General features: G+C 39.9%; 1 protein-coding gene across 8 annotated transcripts in view; it reads right to left on the bottom strand.

Moving 5' to 3' along the window:
* trps1 (trichorhinophalangeal syndrome I) overlaps nt 1–3,590 on the bottom strand; it is an 83,670-nt gene extending 80,080 nt beyond the window's left edge. Inside the window, exons 1-2 of one of the 8 annotated variants that reach the window (XM_072705466.1) lie at nt 3,254–3,588; nt 494–1,076 (exon numbers count right to left, since the gene is read on the bottom strand). Coding sequence is in view for 1 of the 8 variants with exons in the window: in XM_072705465.1 (XP_072561566.1) it covers nt 2,943–2,952 (10 nt within the window). In the remaining 7 variants the exon portion in view is untranslated. Of the gene's footprint in view, nt 1–493; nt 1,077–2,041; nt 2,061–2,785; nt 2,910–2,938; nt 3,234–3,253 lie in introns of those variants that run through there. The other 7 variants (XM_072705467.1, XM_072705468.1, XM_072705469.1 and 4 more) reach the window with 7 other exon arrangements.
* Between the last annotated feature and the right edge of the window lie 20,426 nt (nt 3,591–24,016).

Genomic DNA, 24,016 nt, shown 5'->3' with positions numbered 1-24,016 from the left:
CAACTTTTTTTGCGAAATGTACACAGCGGACAGTAGTGTTCAAGGTCTAAAGGTTTTCACTGACAATTCAGTGTCTCACTCCTCACTCATAAAATACACTATAGAGTACATTCAGGGTAGCTACATTCAAATATTTATACAAAAGAAGGAAAAGCACTTTAAAAAAATCTGGACAGTCTAGTCGTTTCAATTGAAGACTAACACCAACACACATAAAAACAAATAAATAAAAGTTGTGCTTCAAAGTTTGAACCTTGGCTCAAATGCCATTATAATACAAATGTGCCCTATAGCAAGTACAGACACATTTTCTACATGACTTAAGAGACCAAAATAATTGCCTATCAACAGATATGAAGCAGAGCAGAGGCAGCAGCTACCCGCTGTAGGTTAGAGGCAGCAGCGAGGAACAAAGGCATTTAATGGCACCCAATGAGCAGCCATCACCACACAGCCTCCATTCTCGAAATTTTAGATGAAAATGTGCTCTTACCTTAACTCGCTGCGCTGGAGATGAACTCGCGCATATTTATGCAAGATGTCTGCTCAAAAGGCGCAGGTTTCACAGCAGAAGCCCAAAGCATACAAGACTTTCCCGGGGCCCAAAATGCATTTTTCTCAATTCATATCTTGTCATTTCAGAGACACACAGTCTTAATCCTGACATTGTAAGTGAACTCTTGGAGTGCCAAAAGTAAACACTTGGAACTGCTTTTGCGATTCACGTCGGCTACTTGATGGATCTGGTGTTAGGGACAAGTAAAGAGAGAGAGAGAAAGAGAGAGGGAGAGAGAGAGAGACTGGCCACACCGTGCCACTAAAAGTTACTCCAAAAGAAGTCGTGCAAACTCTTAAGCCACCTATAGCGAATTCACCCCCCCACACCCGCGCTGATGTCTACTGCCACCAAAATCCAAATTAACATGTCAGCCGTAAAAGTTCCAACCACACAGAGCTGATCTGCAGAGCAGCCATGAAGCTCTTCAGAAGCACTGCTTTAAGACTCTACCAAGTCACATTTATTCGCCAGCTCCAAACAGGTAGAGTTATTCCCTCGGACGAAATCATTTCTTTTCCTGCAAGGAGACAATAAAACAAACCACGACACAAAAGTTTAACTATTCTCGCTGTCCAAAAACACTCACTTTTAAAAAAAGTAACTTTCAAGAGATTCATTAGACTGGTTTGGCCTAATAGGATGGCAAAAAAAATAAGTTTGAGATTTCTACGGAGCATTACAGAAAACAACTGGAAATGTCATTCACACATAAGGCATGTTGTACTACACATTTGTTTTATAAATATAAAAAATTACAATAATTATTTCAAGATGAAAAATCCAAGTCTTTTGAAGTATATTGTTGATATATGAACAGGTAATGTTAATAGCTTTGACACTCAGAATTTTAACACCCTGATTTTAACACTGCTCCCAATCTCGCTTTGCTCAAATGATGCGCAGCGCCAGTTTGCCGCGGCCACGTCATTAACAAACTTTCACGGATAAAATTGGGTCTTTCATAGGCAAGAGGCCCTATCATTTCCAGACACTGTGTAGTAGATCTCACAGCTTACAGGAAATGCTGCAGCTCATCTACTGGAACCACCACGGGAATTTTGTATCAAAATAATCTGATATACAAAATAAAATAAAAAAAACACACATAAGTGGGATGCCTGAAGAAAAATACACGATGACGGCGTCTACCAACACAAACCTCCCACCTATAAAAATACGTACAACAGGGATTTTTTAAAAGTAATTAAATGACTTTACTTCACACTATATTTTTATAGCATGGTAACATTTTATTGATAAGCCTAATCATTTCTTGAAATACGCATTTTAACTTCTTGTTATCAGTGTATAATTCTTACATTTTAACTAGGAAGCGCAGAACGCCATGTGGGTCTACTGGGGGAGCCCTGAAAAGCCTACTTCCCGACCCCCACTTTAAAATATAACACATAAAAACCCGACAGATACGTACATGTTAAAAGCTACATCTAATTACTCCCAAGGTACAAAAGCATTACCTACCAGAAAAAATTATATACAGAGATATTAAACTACAAGTACTTCATGTTGCTTAGTCACGCTTTTTGAAACTTTTCTTCATCACAGTGCGCCGAAATGCCTGTCAGTTTTTATTAAAAGGGAGCAGTTGCACGGCCTAAACGTTTAAAGCATGCACTTTTATTCACTTTATAAACGCCATTTGGCTGTGCGCTCGTGCTCCCCGCGCCGCACCGAGGCTACAAACTGCCAACAAAGTTATTAATCGGACCCGTTAGTTTGCAAACTTTCCGAGGGCGACTGGACTTATAGTTGCCCATTTCGAGCTGATTGCACACGGATCGTTCACTGTTCCCCATGCACCGCGGTTAACATTAAACAAGCCTGGAGCACTTGGCGCTGCAGTATCCGGCAAAACGTAAATAATAGACAATGCGCCTCACAATGCAATCACACTTATACGTTTCTAATCGCATCTTCGTCCGTACTTGTCCCCCAGATCTCCGACAAAACGTCTAAAAACTTCTCCGAAGAAACAACGCAGCCTTGTTCCTGCTACTCTGCTCATAATGTCGTCCACAAAACTTCACGATTTCATAAAAAAATCCCGAATTTATTCATTAATTTAAAATAGAAAATAAAACTTTTAGCAGTTTTCGTCCCCCTTTTAAACCCAAGTATTTTTCGTATTTTTAACAAAGTCCCTCAACTGAAACGACGGCACAGAAATAAATACACGCTCCTTTGAAAGCCACCACGTCCACTTACACGTTTTGTATGTATTGCAACAATAATTTCATTACAAGCATCCGCAGTGTCCATCCATTATTTATCCGTTTAAATCTTTCAAGCGATTGCTTGACGGTAGCTTCAAAAGAAAAGGATTTAAGAAAAAGGGAAGGAAAAAAGTGAGCCACAAACCTACTGGAAATCATGTTTTTCTTCCTTGTCTCAGAACGTGACCCCTCGATTAAGGCTACCGCTTCTAGCGAGTAGCCAATATCAATTTCTCATGCATTTGACCCAACAAAACCTAAATGCCATGTGAAATCTGAGAAGCCCTGCTCTTTTTTTCATAGCAAAGTAGCTCACAACTGATTCACGAAAGCCCTTAGCTCTCCCAACATTACATAACATTAGCTACTAAAAGAGATCAGCATTCAGGAACTACTATAAATTCACATCACATTGTTTGCTGCCTTCCTCGTTACGTCCATTGATTCTCTTTCCTCTTACCTGTTGATTAAATTGCAATAGTCTTTGCAGTCTGAAAGATGGTGGAGCTTTGGCGTAAGCCATGAACCGTCTTTGTGTTGTTTGTTTGTTGATCTCAGGGTATTATTTCTTTTTTGTTAGAGGGGGATTAAAAATTTCGGATCTCTCCTATGCAAGTGAACTCGGGGTAACTGTGATTTAATATTAAAAACGCCAGTGTCTGGAAGGAAAAATAGAAGGTTAGTTTGCAGTGATCTCAGTTCTTTATCAGAAATGTTATCGCTTGTCAGGACCTCAGACTCCAAGCATTACGTCAGTTTCAAGACACCAACACTATTAATATCAAGAAGCCCTTGCAGAGGAAAGCGCCACCCCAGACTGAGCGCTCTTAAAGGGACAGGGGCCGCTGCAAGGCGCTCACTACGCTACAGGTTGATGATTCTGCACAGCACTGGTTACATATATCCAAAACAATAACAAAAACCAGTAACATAAATGAATGAAAAGAAAAATAGAAGAAGAAAAAAAACATTTTTCCCGATACGTTTGAACTCGTCATGATGTTATAAGTACATAGTTACTACTATAGCACCTAGTATGTAGTGTCTCATTTTCTCAACATATTTTTTATAAAATACATATAAAGTTTTGCGAGTTTTTTTATGAGTAGCCTATATATTTGTTTCGTGTACCTAGGTGTAGCTTAAGTTGACAGTTCCTAGCTACACACGAGTATGTGAAAGTTACTAGTCATTTTCATTAATTGCAGCAAAGAACAAAAAAGTAATTAAAACGTATATGCAATGATTTATGATTACTGTACAGTTAACAACGTTACGCTGATTGGATGAGGCTGTTGAGAAAGGATGGCAGCATGTACAATTAACCGAAGGAAAAAGGGAGAGGTACGGATACAAGTCTTATTTTCAAACTGTCTTTTTGTTCTGTCACATCTCAAACTGACTTTTTTCCACTGTCGCTGAGAGACGAGTGGGTTTAACGAGATTGGCGGACTCTCTGAAGTAGTCGACGAATTAATGCATTAGTGACCTAAATGTGAAAGATGACCGCGCTTTTCCATACCCTGAAAAGTCCTTATAAAATGTAACTGTTTAGTATGAGTGCATCTTTTCCTGCCTTTCCTTAACCACATTAAAAAAAAACACTCGTGGAATACTCCCTATTTCCTATTTTCTGTATTCTTCGTATTCTCTAAGCTGTTATGAGTCATCATTCTACTGCAAGATGATCATACAATAACATCATATCTTGTGTGCTGTGCTTTGCTAATTAAGTTACGCTAATGAAGAAACACTGAAATATTTAAATAACTAAAACAACTATGGTATTCGTATAATGACGTTTAAGAAAATTATATTTTTAAATATAATGTAACATATGTTTATTTCTGAAGCATTTACAAAATCTATAGTTCTGTGCATCACTCATACTTTAAAAATAAATAGTTACAAATTATATACCGAAAGATTACATTATGTTACAATGTAACAGCATGTAAGAAGAAATAAATGAAAAGCAGCACTGAATTATGGGTTTATTTTATTATTCAATGTATATTTTACTGTTACTGATGTTTTACAGAGATGGATAAGGCCAAGCTTTTTAAATATTTGCCTTTAAGATAAAGTAGCTGATGTTGATGAGGGTGTGTGTGTGTGTGGGGGGGGGGGGTGAAACGGTTCGTCTGATTAATGTTGACGGTGTGTCTTAAAACTCCAAGAGACTAAGGGGCTACTTGACTGGCCTAGAGAAGCGGGCAGGAGGGATGGCGGCCTTGCGGGGGCGTGCCGGTCTGTGTGGGGGCCACACCTGCGGAACACCCACGGGCGCCTCCAGTGAGCTACGGTTTGAGTAATATCGCTCTCTCTGAGCATGTGTTTTCACTGGCAGTCTGTCAGGCTATATTTCAAAGCAATTTTTCATGCCTTTATAATACGAATCCTGCTGTAAAAGCTATGCAGATGGTTTCACTGTCGTATTCCAAATAATCCCCACGCAGAGCTCGGGACGAGCGTCCCAAGGGGGGCAACTAACACCATTATGTATATACCTATAACTTGTCCGACAATAAAGGCCCTTTATGCACCATAGTCACTAAAAAAATCCACTGTCACCTTCCAGCTGGAAGCTAGTGATCTTACCCTGAGTTTTGTTCCATTTCGCTTTTCTCAAGGAAGGCGAGCGCCCAAAAATCATCGCTACTCAAAGTTTTTTCTCCACCAATAATTATGCCGATGAGAAGCATCACTTGTCCAGTACTCAGAGACTGACAGTGGTAGTTATGGAAAGGCAAAGAAAGACCAAATCGCTTACTCAGTCACTACTCTGATCAACAGAACGCCTCACTATTCACCCCCCTTGCAATTTCTATTCATTTTTACTACCAACATTTTAATTTTTACCAACAATTAAACAATTCATGCTATAGGAAACCATACCTGGAAAGTAGCATTCTAAGCATGTTAGTATAACTGCACAGAAGATCTGTATGCACTTTAAATTAAACAGTCCCAGCTTAAGCTGGTTGGACCGAAACAGCTGAATGTTTGCAACCACATCATAGTCATTTTCATAATATTGTTTGTATTATACACAAGTTTATCCAGTGTCTTGGTTTTATCTAAAGACTGACCATGACATAAGGTATGTGTTTGAGAGATTCCCTGTTGTGAACAGATGTTCAGTGCAAGTTTTATCATTCCAACCCAAATGGTTGTTATAAACACTTATGTAAACACCAGAACACTGCTACGGAAACACTACTTCATCAAATAAATGTAATTTATCTTTTTAACATTTGCTGAAAGTAATAGTAGTTTCCTTGAAAACAAATCCACACTTTGCTATCTCTCATATAACTGAATATTATTACGTTTAAAATTATTTAGTTATTAGTCTGTAAAATCACCCAGAATCACGAGACGATTAACGGATTGTGCAGACCAGTCTGAACAATCCAAACATGCAAAACTATTAAAAGTGAAAAAATCATATAAAACTGCAAATCCACAATATTTACAGCCAATATATGGTTGTTACTTCTTATCAATAGAAAGTTTAATAATTGCTGAATTTAACTAGTGTTGAAAAATTAGGGGGAATGTTTATGAAATCTTGCTACTGTGTTTTGTCATTTTGAACTGTGTTAAGAGGCATTTCTGACGCTACAGGACAGGTAACAAATGAGCAAATGCATTGTCTGGCATCAATTAACTATTTTGAGCATTTAAAGTATTTAATTCATGATATATATGAGTTATAATTACACTTAACTCCGCTATCTGTTGTGTTTATTTAATTTTTTTAACAACTTAGATTGTTTTGTTCTTTTGGTTATTAGGCTTAATTAATCTAATTTTCCATGATGTTAAGAAGAAATGCCAGTCAGGTGCTCAATTTCATACAAATAAAAATATAAAAAATTACTATATTTGTTTAGTGTTGCATTTATATTTTCAGTTAAAGTTTTATTTCAGTCAAAGTTATAATATATTAAAGAATTATTAAACTGAGTTTCATTTTTATGAGTAGAATAATAAGTTTGAAAAGAAACGTGCGTGTTTGTGTATCCACACAAAAAACAGTTTAAGATGAAAATGAAAATGTACATATATATTAATGTGTTATATTAATCCTTCTATGACCAGATCATGGTGAGGCTATATATATATTTACTTCATATATGGTATTTACATTAGCATTGCCCAATTGTCTACAGTTGCTAATAGTGGACACTGCTCAGATTGAATAAGGCACATTTAATGGCCGTTGCTGTGTATAGGTGCAGTATGCACATACTTAAACTGCCTGGTCAGAATCTGGGGTGGTTTGCACAGACAAATGGAGACAGAATGACGGCTCAGTTAAAACAGAAGATGGAAAAAACTGGAGTGCCCCTCCCTTAACCGGCAGAAGAGTAACGTCTGAAAGGAGGCTGCTTTTATTTCATTGTACGTTAAACTTTTCCCGAGTTTTTCCCACTTTTTCCATTGTAGGAGATCCCTCACCATCTCCAGAAAAAGCTGTTTCGCGTGTGTATGTGTGTGTGTGACACTTTAAAGCCCATTTAAAAGATGGCCAGAGTTTATTCTGTGTACGATTGTACATTGTTTGCATTCAGACATATATCGTGGTTTCCCACATTATTAGATAAGCGGGTAAGTCTCACTTGGTAATACTACATCTTGCCAGAAGTTTCCCAAAAGTTTTCCATCTTTATTGCCAGTCTTGGGCCAGCATGTATTTATAAAAACCAGCCCTGCCCTCGATTCTAAGGAGCGTCCCTGAAAAACAAAGCGTACTTTATTTTGTCTTATTATTGATTGAGGTGCTGTGGAATTAGTACTCATTTTATTCCTTATTTACAGTCTCGAAGGTGACACCTGTCCAGACTCCCAATGTAACGTGATCTCCTCCATGTCATCTACTGTAGCACCAACTGAACCATACATACAGGTTTATGTCACATGGTCACACTGTAAGCAGTCGCCACCAGAAAACTGAATACTCAGCACTAACAGGATCCTTTGCTAATCAGATCTAACAGTTGCCATAAGGTTTCACTCAAAGCTCATTATTCATGCTACTTCCACAATGAAAGTATCCAGTCGTTTTGAAGGAGCATTGTAATGTAATGTGCGACATTGTGGCTCAGTGGGAAGTCCTGATGCTGCACTAACCCAGGGCTGGGCTTGAATCCTGCCTCTGTTCTGTGCGTGTAGCGTCTGCTTGCTCCCCCCGTGTTGAGATGTTTCCCTTCAATAATCTGGTTTCCACTATCGGTCCAAAGACATGTGGTTATATGATAAAATATAGGTGTCAGATTTAGGCTTTCCGATGCTCATGTTAGCAATTTGAGGTTCAGATTTGTCATCTGCCTGTTGACCGGAAGAATGTAACTGGCATCGTGCCCTCTGGGGAACTTAAGTCAGCCAGGATGCCATGGCTGGCCAGACTGCAAGCACTTCCCGTAGCCCTGATCGCCAGCTGCATGCTGACAGACACCAGTAGCAATACACATGTGGATACTGCTATTGGCAGCCATGCTGCTGCAGAACTCTGCATGGCCGGTAGTTTGTAAATAAAGCTGACGGATTGGCAGGTGTCATGTCAGAGGTCAATGCAGCCGGTATTCTGTTCATCTGGGCACACGGCAGACTGTTTAAAGCAGCAGAACCTCACCGAGAACTAGAAAAATGTCCGGATCCCTAATCATTTCTGTTAATTAAATTATTTGATTCTTCAGAGACTCTGATCTTAAATTACAGGAAACTGACTAAAGTTTAGTTGTCCAAAAAAAGAATATAGAAGTATATGCAATTTAAAGCAGCAATCAGCGAACAATAGAGTTATTTTTAACAAAGTGTACACAGTTATGGATGTTCTTGTTTAATTTGGGTGTTTATCAATGGTACATAAGAAAGTTCTTATTGGAGTTGCTATAATACGGAATCAAATCAAAGTGATAACACAGCCATTGAAGCAATAAGCACTCCGGGCATGTTTATTTCATGTTGAATTTGAGCAAAGTCGGAGAACCACATTCTAACATGAAAAACATAAATGTCTTTGATTTAGTGCCCCTGTGTCTGCATTCCTTTAAAGATCTACCACACGGTCTAATTTAGACAACGTTGGCCTTTGTGATCCATTTTTTTGTTCCTTTTGGAAAAACACTAATCATGCTCAGAGCAGAATTTAAAACAGCATCTGAACAAAGGTAATGCGGCATTATGTGGAATTAAGCTCCATAATCTCTGTTCCGGGGAAATGGCACAGGGGAATAGCACAGGGGAGAGACCACTCTGCCTGACACCCGGGGTTCTGCTCCCTCCCTCCCTCCCTCGCTCCCTCGCTCGCTGACCCTAACTGTTGTGTGAACGTTTTCATTGGGTCACAGTATCGCAATGGCGAGCGCTAAAATGAGATTGATTATCAGGTTTATCAGCAGAGATCTTCTGCTTCCTCCCCGCTGCGGAGTAACGTTTTGGTAAGTGTCTGCCCAGCCACGGGAAGTAATAATCGCGCCATTTTAGTGACACAAGCGGGAGGAGCACAGGTTGGCATTCACTGTGGAGACCGGACGATCGCTGAGAGGGAGCTTTCATACAAAGCCAAACCTACTACTTCCCCCTGAAGGTGTATGGTGACATCATCCTCCGAAGAAATGTGCAAAATGTTTACGTATAAATGAAGACACAAAATATTCCAGCAAATATGTTTCTGAAATATTTTAAATAATATTTATAGTACTATAAAATACATATAGCACTTTCTAAAGTGTGTCTAAAACCAGCAGTAGGACACAGAACACTGCATACAAAGTATACAAACATCACAGTGGGAAATGTTTTGGTCAAATATCGAGACTTTTCAAGTCGATTTCCTTTGAGCTGTGAAACTGTATATGCAGAACAAATCTGATTCATATAAATGGCCAGTTTTCAATTTCATGTTTTCTTCATCCATGCAGTTCAAATAAAACTCAAAAGCAGAGCCCTGAAAACTCAGTGTGGGTAACTGTTTAAGGTGATATTTTTACTGTCCCTTTTCACTCCAAAGCACAAAATAAACAGAAATTGGGGCCAAATGGAGGCAATTTTATACTTGGGTAAAACTCTTAAAACTGCTGCATTTTTTTCTCCCCATAAAAAGCATGAAATGAAAGGAATTCACCGTCGTGACTTTGTCGCATGGAAATGGAACGATTGCGAACTTAAGAATCACAGCCAGCTACCTTTAAAAATCAGACAGAAATTAATGTTTGAATAAAGTCAGCCATGTTAAATCACCGTGTAGACACAAAATCAGAGCCTGTGTCAATTGAAAGTGCAGACACTCAAATCCAAATTTGGAAAGGCGACATTTATTTGGGGACCTCATAATGGGTCTCGGGAACTGAGGGAAGCACATACCTGAAGTAAGACTCTTTGAAGCGGTGAGCATATCCAGTCGTGCTTTTCTGCAATGTGTTCCAGCTACAGGGAGCATTACAAATGGAAGCTGTCTTCCAGTGTTCAGGGGATGGAAGAGAGACCCTCAAACATGACAAGCAGTTAGGCCTCTGCAGAAATGAAGACGTGGAAATGAGTTTGTTGACGGTTTGCAGATGAAATCAGATCAGTGGGTCTGTCTACAATGACTTCTGCAGGAGAATGTTATGAATAAGGGATTTTCAATGTAATAAAAGCAAAACAATAGAATTTAAACAAAAGTGTGCCTAAACAGTATTTCTACATAATTAAGCAAAACAGTAACCATCATTGAATAAATACATTTTAACATGAAATGACTTAGTCACTAAATGAGATTTGTAATGCAATTTTCACATTTTTTCAAAGTTTTTCAGAGCGTTCATTGTAATGCAATCAAATTTCCTGGTGAGAATGACATACATATTGCCGTCAACCTCAGCGACATCTAAGTTCCCAGCTAATTAAGACGGCGACTTTATTAAAAACCATAAGATCTGATAAGGCCTCAACGACGTGCAAAACAAGCTCGCGGTCAGCAAGAGCATCCTGTGGTCAGAATGGGTGCAACATACAAGTAAAACAGCACAGCATCTGCATATAATTAACTCTGACCAATGCTGTTTATCTAAATAGTAATTGGGCCGAGAATTAAACCTAAGAGCACTTTTTTGGGAGCCTCAGCCATCATAGCTATCCACACAGACATGAGAGTCTTTGCTTTCGCAAAGTGTAGCAGAGAATCAATCCATTAAACATCGGCAAGAGAAGCACAATAGTATCAGGAAAGAAGAAAAGTACTCATGTAGAGGTGAAGCCGCCGTAGCATAATGTGCTGCCGTGAATCCTGACAAAACGGTATCCAGTGTACAACAGTCTGAAAGGAAAGCATTTAATAGAAAGGGCAAAGGTTCATCGTTCTTATTTATGGTGACTTTTAACAGACCCAGATCCAGCTCATCAGGTCGCCGCTATTTCGCAGGATTTATTCTCTTTAAAGTTTTCAGTCATCCACTGCAGGAACCGCATTCATGCGAAAAATCCTCCTACTTAACGCAGGGAAGGACGAGTTTGTTCTGTTGGTAGCCGAAACAGCATTCCTGCAATTATTAAATCAAAAACAGCCAGACAGATAAACCTTTGGCTAAAACGTTGTTTGATATCATGCCTTTTATGAGCTGAGAATTATAGAGAACTAGTTTCGGAAGACTTGAGTATGCAGCACAAGGGCACAGAGTTTTAATAGCATTTTAGTCTTTGAAAGGATTCTCAGGGGCAGAATGGTGATAATACATTCTAATACAAGCTGTTATCTTCGTTACTGTTTAGATGGACCAGTCATCTGGGGAATATGTCTCGCTGTGGCCCACAGATCATTAATTAGCTGAGAGTCATCAGCGGAGAAGCAAGGCTCCTCTCCAGTGGTGACCCTGAATGTCGTAATGGCACCGTGCCTGCATCTCCGCGTGAGAATCTGATATCCATAAAAATATCCACTGGATCATGTGACTGACAAGGCTCCTAAAGTATCTTTCAAAAATAATAGCAGGCCATCACAATAAAATCTAAAACAATATGAGGTCTGCATTGTTTTTTGATGCATCTTTTAGGACCTCGCAGACCCTGTTTCCGTATTTTCCCTTCATGCTTTTCATTTAATGACATAAGAAATATTTTTAAGTGTGAAGTAACAATGACACCATATAACGTTAACTTATTATTATTTATCTGTTTATTCTGTTCAATTATTTTCCACCCTTTTATGCTGTGGTATTTATTGTTTACATACACACACACACATTGCACTATGTATATAAAGCCTTGTATACAGCACCCCCCCCCCCTGTTTCACACTGACTTTCAGTCCTTGGAAAACCTGTCCCTTGTCATTCGCTGTATGTCACACCTTGGCCAAGGGGGAATGTTATTTTATGCCATTGTATACCTTTATATGGATGGTATGACAATAACGCCCATTTGACTTGACAACAGGGAAACATAATCAAGGTCGTTGGGATGCTGGTGTGGATCAGCCCTGAATGCTGTCACCAGGGGGGCACACGTGAGGGGGGGCACTGCGCCGTCCTGCCAATGAAAAGCGAGGTCTGCAGCTTTCAGCCGCTGCCAGATCATCTTTAGATGATTTAATAAGAAGAGGATCCCACGGCCGTGACAGACAGCAGCTCCCTTTATCTCCCCGTCTAATCTCTGTGTTACGGCCACATGTCTCCTGCCGCCTGCTTGTGGTCCCAGACCATGTGAACCAGCCTCCAGTCTGCACACGGCACTGGGTGATGGTCAGCCGGGCGGCTAGCAGAGACGCCCCATTAGCAAAGTGCGCCAGGTCCGCTTTCAAATCCGCAGCTCAGGGGACATCCCTTTATAACATACCACAGACTAGTAAAATATGGGCCGTGTGATGTACTGTGATTTTACACACAAAAAGAAACAATGTTAACAAGTTAATGAAAATGAACATCACATGACTAATCCATTTAGTTTTCAGAAAGCTTCCTGGATAGGCCCCAGACGCCCGTGACTGCATATCTCTCTCTGCGATCATGGTAAATGGATGGATGGATGGATGGATGGATGGATGGATGGACCGACGGACGGGTGGATTTTTCCAAAGCCCAACGGTTTCTTAAAATGTCTAAAATGGTTTCTAAAATTGTCTAATACTCTATAAGACAATGTAACCACTCCAGCACCAAATGAATAATCCATCCATCTTCTGAAACTGCTTGTCCTACTCAGGTTTGTGGGGGGGGTCTGGAGCATATCCTTTGTGTGCAAGGCAGGGAACAATCTAGGATGGGGTGCCAACCCATTTGGGGACACATTCACGCACCAGTCACTCACACATTTGGGCAATTTGGGAACTCCAATCAGCACAGGGAGAACATGCAAACTCCACATGGAACCCTGGCGGAGACTTGAACCCAGGTTCTAGAGGTGCAAGGCGATAGTGTCAACCACTGCACCGCCATCCAGCCCCCAAACAATCACTCAATCATGAATATTTGGAAGATACTTCCTTTCACTTTTTATCAAAAAATCTCCATCCATCCATCCATCCATCCAATCATCCTCCAACTGCTTATCCAGTACAGGACCCCAGAGGGACCTATGCCAGGCAGCACAGACCAAAAGACAGGATACACCCTGAATGGGATGCCAGTCCATCGTCAGGCACATAAATTCACACTCTCTAGTCACTTCAGATAACCAAACTGCATGCAAGTGTTACCCACTCCACACCCATTCTACACACGCTACATTCGCATGCACTTTGGGAAAGTAACACGCTCACGCACTCCAGGACACGTCATATAAATGCATCTTTGAATGGAGGAAATGTACATGACAAGACATGTCTCAGTAAATCACGTCAAAAAAAGCGTTGTAAAAAAGCTTTCCTCATCCCTATATTAAAAAGGATAGAAACATATTTATGATATTATGTCCAGCAGGCTTGCATTATTACCTTATTAGAGCAACGAGAAAATGCATTTAGCTGAGTGCTGGGTCTTCTGCTTTGGTCAATGATAAGTACCTGCAAGACAGTGCATAATCAGTTATGGTAATGTATTGACGCTACAGAGGGTGGCTGTCCAGAGAAGGGCATATCATCAGTGACATTAACAGCGCTCACATCCCCTGTGAACAAGCAGAGGAACCGACTCAAAAAATCCCAACTCTTTTGGAGAGCTCCCAAAATTCACCATAGAAAATTAATAACAAAAAAATATTTTGTGCAAAACAATATATGCAGAATGCCAGCCCATTATGGAGGAACATCACTAGCAGGACAATCTTTCGGGTTTACAGTGGCTTTGGGGTTTTAGACACAGAAGTGCCACTGCGCCACTGCTTCTAGTGACAAATAATCCCAACGGTGACAGAAGAAAGGGGATGAACTTTAAAATGGAAACGCTCAGCAAAATCTGAGGTCAAACTGGATTTTCCCTATTCCCTGTATCCATCCAATCACATTAATTATAATTTCTAGAAAGCAAATATTAGATTGATGCCTATACATGTTTCATAGCCATTTTAAATTTACACAGCTTGCCTGAATTTCACAGCAAGCGCTAAATGTCACATCATCAATATTTTTTTCTGAATAATCGGCTCAGTTAATGTGCAAGACTAGGTAACAACATTTAGTATGTGTTTAAAGAATGTACATTGGTCAAACATGCTAAATACAATAAAGCAATCAATGAACTAATGCTGGATGACAACTCATTTCAGTAATTATGAGAACACAGGGATGTCTTGATTGTAAAAGTTTTCGATTTCATTGAGGTCGGTAGGTTGCATGATTTGGAGTCAGATAATAAGGGCCTGCTTTTTTCCTTTTGCGCAATTGTTGTATTCAGCAGACGCACTTAAATAAATAATAATAATTATAAATAAAAATAATAATAATAATAATCCTTTATTGGCCATTGCACAAGTACATAGAAGTTTGTCTCATTTCCTACCCCATCTAGCTCAGGAGTCACAGCACAGGGTCAACCATCACATGACACCCAGGGAGCTGGGGGGGCTTAAGGTCCTTACTCCTGGGCCCAGAGATATGCAACTGCTCTGTCAAGGGTGGGACTCAAACCAGCAACCATCAGATCAAGGGTACAGAGACTTAGACCCCTGAGCCACTCACCACCCCAGAGGACCAAAAGTGCACAGAGCCAGAGATGCCCGTCACCTCACAATGATGGTGCTGGTTCACCAGCTGGTGATCCACCAGCCAGATCTCCATGAGGGACGAGGCTTCGCCAGCTGACTAACCATTAAATTACTGCATTACATCTTTTAGACCCAGTGTTCAGAAGATATAACAATAAAAAATACTGGAATGAGGAAGTAGCACAGCCCTGAGCTACAGCTATGAATAAGCTATTGACTCAAAAATGTTCTTCTCATTATAGGAAAACTTGCCGTAATAAGATGCATGGGTAGATATAGTCAGGCCTTCACTACATGCTGTATTTGTTACCGCTTTGCCCCAGGTCTCAGTAGCGTAGCTGCTACCCCGTTCAAAGGCACTTCCTTAGCGTTCCCCTCCATGGTGCAGAAGATAACGGTCAACTCATGCTCGGCCCCTTCGAAAAAATTGTCAAAGATCTCATGCAACATCTCCTCCGCATTTGTTCACCCACGGCCATTACTTGTTGCCCATAAGCCCCACCAGTCGCTCAAAAACCACCTCCTGGATTTCCAAGAGCTAGTCTGAAGGCACAAGGCTTCCAAGCTTGGCTGGTAGAGGCGTCTTGCCAACTCCCCTTACTCAACTTACTCAGCAGGTGAAGCATCATATTTCACAAAGTTAATCACGTAAGTGTTACGATTTTGATAGATTAAGGCCAGAGATGATATATTTTAGCGTAGTCTTCCTATTTATCAATTGAAAGCAAAAACACGTACAATAAATTATATGATAATACAGCCGAGTAAAGAGGGAGCTTTTAAAAAAGAGATTAGTAAAAATTTACAAGATAAATTAAGTATCCAGTTTTTTTCCCCCCTAACCTGAACTGCAGCATTCCATAGCGGCGAAACAGAATGAAAACCTGCAAATGTCATGCCAATTAATGAAAGACAACTCAGGCAAGGACAAAAAAAAAGACTCCTACATATTTGTGTGCTTTCAAAGACGAATAAACCGTGCTTCAGTGTGAACATCTCTCATTAACATATCTTCAATTCAGTCAATGGCTGACATTCAGCATGCCAAATTACCACTGCTGAAATTCCACCAATGTTGTACATCATCATCAAATGAAAAGCACCTCGACTGTTTTTAAAGGTTAAACAGTTACGTTCCCATTTTCATGGCACACCCCCCGGGAATACAGCTGAAGTAAGCATTCTTTTCAATGGTCTCTGATCAAACAGCAAGACTGGTCCCTTGAGACTAGTCAACAAAGGGGCAGAAAAATCCCAGTTACCTACCGTATTTTATTGGGCAGTTCTTTTTTTCTCTCTCATTTATTCACTGCATAGTACTCACTTGTGAAGGTTCCTCTACCCAGGACACTTTGAGTAAGTTGAAAGCTCTGTGTGGTTTTTTCACTTTATGCAGAATGCTGATTAGTAGTTTACTGATAACAGGAAAAATCTCAACCAGTCACCTTCTGCCCAGTTCTAATAAATGGTACCCATTTAACAATTTCTCTGTTTCTAGCACATTTACAACAAATATTGGCATTAGCACGACACATTCCTCCTCAGGCATCCTCAGTTTAATGTCACATATTGAAGTCTTACCTAATTTAAAAGTTATGTTGATATCTGTTTACTCATGTATTTAGAAAAAACATTCACCACATTTTCTATCCAGTAATTTCTGGATTGCGTTAGATCCAGCTGCACACAGTGATTCCCCGCCTCATATGAATAGCTGGAAGGGGACTCTCATAATAACGTGTTTACTGACCATCCCTGTGCTTTGTGCTGATTGTCACAGAAGACACTTTGCACACTGACCAGCTATTTTATGACATTCCTTCCATATTAATTGCAATGATTCACAGTGATACACAGAATTAGTCACAGAAAAAGTGGGATCCAAAGTAATTACCTGGCATCCAAAAGACAATAATAACAATAATAATAATAATAATAGTAGTAGTATAAATAATAATAATAACAATAATAATAATAATAATAATCACTTTTGCTTAAAAATGCCAATCTTTAACAAATGAGTCCCTTCAAGAACTCAGTGATATTTTGTCAGTTTGCAAGGTTTGGAAGATTCTTCCATCCGAGGGAGACCTTGCAGATAAGCTAATTTATTAAATATTCTGTGCCTGCGTACTTACTGTATGGACTGAGGCATTTGGGTGGAGAATAGATGTATTGACATATGTCTGCCACTTAGGTGGAGCGAGAGGAGTGGAGCAGTTAACTGCACAAGCTGCGAGGCAGATTGAGAAGAAAAACAGGTTGGGGGAAGACTGAGGAGTGTCCATGGTACCATTGTCTCTTAGAGTAATAACGTGATTTCTGTGTTGGGATGGGGCTGATGCGGCAAAGGGCCGGGGACTGCGGGATGCAGTTCGGAATCTACTAGCGGGATGCTAGCAGGTGCTAATAGGTGAGCGCGACGGAAATCCCTGGAAAATGGAAACCTGTTGTGAGAGCCTACTGGAGAGGAGTGCATTTCATGACCCCACACTGCAGGATGCCAAAGCAGAAAATACGGCCTTTCTCCCCATGTCCTTCAGCAGAAGGTAACGTAACGCATAACAGTCTCTCAGCTTTGAGGGCATTACGCCTCCATCTGCCACACAGCAGAAAGATTCCTAGCTTCCAAAACTAAACATTCTAAGAATCTGACTAAGTATTTTCATTTTACACCAATAAATCAACGGGAATTAACATGTAATGATATCTTACAAATCTTCATAAATATAATATGGAACAAATCTTTATAAACCGGAAAAGAGTAATATCAAACTAAAATGACCACAACAGTTCATAAAGAGCTGTTGCCATCTTAGAGCCCCAGGGTTGAGGGGTTGACTCGAAAACCAGCTGTGCGTGTGCTGAATTAACGTGTTTTTACTGTGTTCGTTTGAGTTTCCTCCTATGTATCCAGGGTGTAACCTAGTTCATGTCCTGTACTCTTTGGGATAGTCTCTGGATCACAACATCCCTAATCACTTTATTGCGTCCCTAATCGCTTTATTAAAAATATATGGGTGTAGATGTGGTGTCGCAATCTGTGACACTGCCCGTTAAATATGAGATGTATAGTTGCATATTTGACCAAGCCTATATGAGGCCTAGGGACAAGGGCGAAGGTTTGGTTTCAACATTGGTAGGGATCAAATCTGCCCCGAACCCCACAGCCGGCTAAGCACACACGTTACTCCCATAAAATTGGTAGGGACACATCCCTTCCATCCATACCCAAATCTGCGCCCTTGCCCAGGAACCAAGTTTAAAAAAACAATCAAACGATACACATTTATCAGATAATATTGAATTGTAATATTGAAACTGTTTTACTTTTCATGACACAGATACATTTTGAACACATCCGCCTTAAGCAGAGTCACCTGGTCATTATGGAGAATTCTCAAATACTCCTCTGTTGTAAATTTGGGGTTTTTTTTTTTGCATAGGGGCACTATATAGTTTCCAGTTCACTGCAAAGAAGCCAAAAGCTACGGAGTGAATTATACAGGCTTCATTCAGAATTCTTTTATTATCACCTAGATTTTTTTTTTTTTGGCAAGACCAAACGCACATCAATAAAATGCAGAGAAGTTGGAGTGTGACTGTCATCACACAATCCCATTAACTAATACTAAAGCGGGGCAGCGTAACTGTTCAAACTTGTTCGTGCCTCACATAAATGAGAAGATTAAAGCAAGTTTTACAGTTCTCACATGCTGGACTGCTTCAGGAAGAAGATATTTCTAAAATACATATAATTATAGTATTCATTTATTCCAGTGACTTCTAAGCATATTGAGGCATTCCTACCTAATTAATATTTGTAAAAACTGATTTGTTGTGTACTTTACACGAGGCCTGTGTAGACACGTACAGGGGTAGCTTCATATCAAAAAGGATAATAGGAATAAAAAATTTCTGGAATGATTAGCATATAATTACATAGATCTAGCCGGTATTATCAGATGGATGGTGAGTCGGGAACTGAATTCCTCTGGCTCTGCCCAGCAGTGCAGAACAGTCTCTCAACAGTCAAATGACCGAACAACCACAAGAACAAGTAAGAAATAATGACCAAACGAAACATGGTTATGGTTCTGCAAACATTATGGGATATTATATTCATGTGTTAAACTATAAAAAAAACTAAACACTGACCAGATTTCATGCCCACCATTATTTATGGCATCACGCAAGGCAATAGTGACTTTTATGCATATTTTAGTCGTAAGAACTGAAAGTAGAGATATTGTTTTATATAAGTAGAGATGTTAGATCTATCTAGGCCTGTGTTCTGTTTGATGTTTGTGGTGGTAATGATTTAAATTAAGGCATCTTCGGGATAACAAAGGTATAAGGAGCGTATCTTACGTGTAAACTGAAGCAGAAGAAGAAAATGAAAACTCCCTGGTAAAGAGAAAAAGCAACAAGGCAGCCATTAAACTTAATAGTACAAAATGAATGTTTCCCTCATTAGTAATATCACAGGACCTAACGGGATGATGTCTGCATCCTCATTCCTGCACCTTGTGGCATTTCAACAGGCCCATGCTAAGGATCCTCTCTGGAATTTGTCAGGAATTCAACCTCTTTAAAAAAATTCTCTGCCTCAACAAACAACAGTCCAGCTGATTCTGGATGATATTGAGAGTCTGGATAGTGCTTTGATGAAGGTGCTTTTTGAAGACGATGTGGTTATTTCGTTTTTGCATTGGCCTTGTCCTCAATTGTGAGGTAGCTTGATCTGTCTGTCCAGGTGTCCTTCCCAGAATAACCCCAGGTGCATTTTTGTATCGGTCTTCTCTGATTGGTTGAATGAGTAGACCTCCACTGTGAGGTAGACCGATTGTCTGTCCAGGTGCTTTTCTCAGAGTCTCCATGCTGCACTTGAATATCGCTCATTGCAAAAATTGAATTTCCTTGGCTGCATCCCATTGGTTCTTGCCAGGGCATATTCGTTTTATTCTTTTATCCATACAATCAGCTTTAGGGCCTTGCGTTAGAAGTGGACAGACTTATAAATAAATCTCCCACTTTCTCATTTTCACATTCATTCTCTCGCTGGTGTTTAGATGAATAGCAATTGAAAAAAAAAACAGCCCTATTTTTCCAGAAAGGACAACAGAGAGACGTATAATCTGCTCTTTAAATGCCAGTGATTGAGAATGAAATACTACAGATCCAGTATGAATCATTTCTTTTTTTTTCTTAAGAAAAGGGACCAATATTAATGGATCACAAAAAGAGTCAAGAGAAGGAAATGATTTTATTCAGGCATCTTCTATCCTTGTTATTTTAAGTAGAAATATTTAAGTTTTGTAGAACGTCATGAAAAGGCATTTTATTGCTTTTTTTAGTTACAAAATGGGGCTATTCAGTCAAAAAATGTCTCGGTTAGCCAGGTGTAATTTGGAATTTCCAGATCCGTCATGTTCTACGACATAGAATTACAGCTTTTGAAAAATGGTACATGCTGTATGACTCGATCGCTATTTTTGTGGAAGTGGAACACTTGCCGATAGCTCGGTTCATCGTCAGACGCAGAGCGTGATCTGGCAATGCTAATTATCTGTACCGTGCCTTCACCGGTCTTTAATGGATGGATTCTTTCTGTAAGACATATTTTTCTGGGATCAGAATATGCACCAGTCCTACTGTGCATGAGATTTTGGTGTGCTGAGAAGTTTAACAGGACTAATTAAATCGTGGAGAATTGTAAGAGGAAAACCTCAACGAAGGCATCAAAAGGGGATGTTCAAAGTTAAAAACATAAAAATGTCCACACATGAAAAGAAACAAAGCAACAACAACAAAACGCAATATTTTTTTCCCACAAATACCATCCTATCCAGTCTCCACACAAAGCAGATGGTCACCACCACTACTATTCCCAGCTAATGTCTTTCACAGGCCCATTCGCTGCACGTCTTTGAACCTGCATTGTTCTGCTGTCAGCCCACAAGCTCCATGAGAAGACTGGAAAACACTGAACTGCCTGAAGTTTCTGTGGTCACTCTGTCTGACCAAGAAATCCCCTTTTTAGATTTAGGGCCGGGCTGACTCAAACTTGGCACCACTGACAGCCCGCAACTTTCCAGTCCCAGGCGACAGCACTGACCGCTACATCGTTCGGTCAGTCGTGGCAGCACCAACGGCCATAATTTAGTGACCAACTGGACAGCCGAACATAAAATCCCTGCTGTAATAATCACAGGGCTACATGTCGTACAGATCTGGAAGACGATACAGTTATAAAAGTGAAAATACAAAAGATAGTTCCAGTGTTGTGTGAGGCAGTAACTCATTCCACTTTTCACACTTGTTTCCAGTGGTGTAAATTAGACTAATGCGCCCAAAGAAGGGAATGTGCAAGGTTCACATTTAGCAAACGGACATCTATGCAACAGGACAGTAAATCACAATAAATGCCAGATGATATTCATTTGTGTAATATAGACATAGACGTGTGTGTGCGCAAGTGTGTATTCCTGGTATACGAACCAGCCACCCTACCCTGTGTGGAACTAGTCAGTCACCCTAACCTGTAAACTACAAAGACAAAAATCTTGCCATATAGGTACACATAGGGAGAAAAACTAATATATATATATATATATATATATATATATATATATATATATATATATATATATATATATATATTAAATATTTGTAGTAACTCCCATTATGATTGTTTTCTGTAGCCACATTTCAAATCTTACGCAACTCTGCTTTGAAATTAATTATCAGGGATTTAAAATGAACAAGTTGAAATGATATGTTTGGTGTCAAAGGCATGAACTGCCCCGGGGGCCTTCAATAATACAATACCATGAACTAAACTGGCCTGACTTGCCAAGACAATATTTGAACATCTTAGAGCCTGTCTGGCCTGAGGTGCTGTTCAGATTTTAAGCCACCGGCGAGAGGATACAAGGCAGTTAACCGGTCAACTCCCCCTTTTGATCCAGGAACCAGAAACGAAAAAAAACGACTGGGTGTGGAACCAGTCACCCTACCCAGTAAACTACAAAGACGAAGAAAAAAAAATCAGTATTGTTGCTTAGAAAAAAAGTAGAAAATATAGTATAAAATATATAATATGATATATGACATAACACATATGTATTATCCTTTCCAAATGGGGCTGTGGGAAAAGAGGACTTTGCAATCCTGAACTACTATTTTTATCTAAAGAAAATTTCGGTTGAACAGAAAGACAATACTAATAATGTACAACAGATAAAGCATCACACACCCATAAACAATGGACTCAACAAGTTGAAAAATGCATTTAATGGGCCAGTGAGGGAAATCAACTGTAATGTGAGTAATTACAATGTCAAAATCACATCATTGTCATCTAGGTAATGTAAGCTGAATGAACCTGGATCAGCTCACGAATCACATAACCTGACTTGACATGGAAGCTTGGAAGAAAACATGCCAGCCAGATCGCGCATTGTTCGCAAACAATACCCCCAACACGTCGATCCGACGCATTCAGATCAACAGCAAGACATCAGTGCGAGCCTTATACAAGACAGTGAAGCAACATTATATAGTGGCAGATTAATAAAGCATAGATGGCATCAATAGGCACAGCAAGCTCTACAAAATAATACAAATAAACATAAATTGAAAGTGTACATCTATGGGGGCAGCCAGTGGCTCAGTGGGTTGTGATCAGAAGGTCATTGGTTCTAATCCCAGGGTTGGCAGAGGGATTTTACTATTAAGCCCCTGATCAAGGCCCCTAACCTCCAATTGTTCCAGGGACTGTCTGAGCCTGCTTTGTGAAAAACAAAAAAAAAATGTATGCCATTTTTTTAATAAAAATCTCTGCTAATATAGAAAATGTAAATCTATGACAGTGTTGGGCTAATAAAAACAAATGTAGCAGAGGTGAGTGTGGGTGAGCTATAGAAGTTTCAAAACCTGGGTATAAAACTTTCAGCTTCAAAATTCTGGTATTTTTCTCACACTAAAAATTCCTGAAACTAGAGTTTTGAAGTCAGCAAGAATTGGTGCTGTCTGGATGTAGACACTAGAAGGTGGCAGTTTTGAACTTCTGCTCTACAGAATTTTTTTCCACTTAAATTTCTATCTCAAAAAATAGCAAAAATATCTCATAACCAACTTAATAGCCGACGCCATGTGGCAGCTGGCGGAGCTTTGAAAGTCATGACACCGTCCAAAGGCACGGAGCAGGAAAGCAGAATATTAAAAAACAAATAAAATGAAGATGAAGTCATTCAGAGATTAGTAAATTGGTTGTCTTGAAATTATTTTTTCGGAAAACCCCATCCCACATCTGTTGTAAGCCTGCAATATCAGAGAGAGCTGCAATATCCGGGACTGGGCTAAAAAAACAGTGAAAATTCTTTTGAGGAAGTCACACGGAATTCTGATTTCTCAAAAGCTGCATCATTTGAGAACAGATAAATACTTCCTCAAGATGCGAATTACAGAAGCAAGTCATTAACTGAGAGCCTGAGTAATTGAATTTCTGTTTTTTAATATTAAGGTTAGAGCTGTAAGGACATTCAATACTGCGCAAATCACGCCATCGTTTTTGATTGACAGATCCCGTACAGATATAGTTATGACATTGTATATCGTAAGAGGACACTGTGCTGAGTCACCGATCCACCTATGTTGATAGTCAAATGAGTCGTGCCAGTGTAGCTATGAACACTCTGGAGAGGCTCCTAAGCCGCTTGGGGGACCATATGGGACGGAATACACCTACAGAGTGACGCATGCTAAGCCACCATGGGGTACCATATGGCGGAGAGGCTCCACGTCTGCAATCTACTCCTACAGTCAATGGCTCGTATACAAAAAGTCATCAGTCATGGGAACAAATCCATCAGAATCAATTTTCAGCAGCTTGCAGGGGCTGTAACGTAATCTTAAGGACATGGGGAATCCCAGGTAGCCTATTGAGGGTCTCCTGATGAACGGATACATGAACCGCGTCCTTCGAATGCAGATTTTAACCTGGAGGTGCCGGCACCCCTCGTCGGCGAGTGGACTTTCTGGAAACTTTTTTCATAAAGGCCACAAGTTTGATTTGAAGCAATTCTGAGGTGGA

This window comes from Paramormyrops kingsleyae, chromosome 23, assembly GCF_048594095.1.
Source record: "Paramormyrops kingsleyae isolate MSU_618 chromosome 23, PKINGS_0.4, whole genome shotgun sequence".
NCBI classification, from domain to species: domain Eukaryota; kingdom Metazoa; phylum Chordata; class Actinopteri; order Osteoglossiformes; family Mormyridae; genus Paramormyrops; species Paramormyrops kingsleyae.
This window is presented reverse-complemented; position numbering and strand designations above follow the sequence as displayed.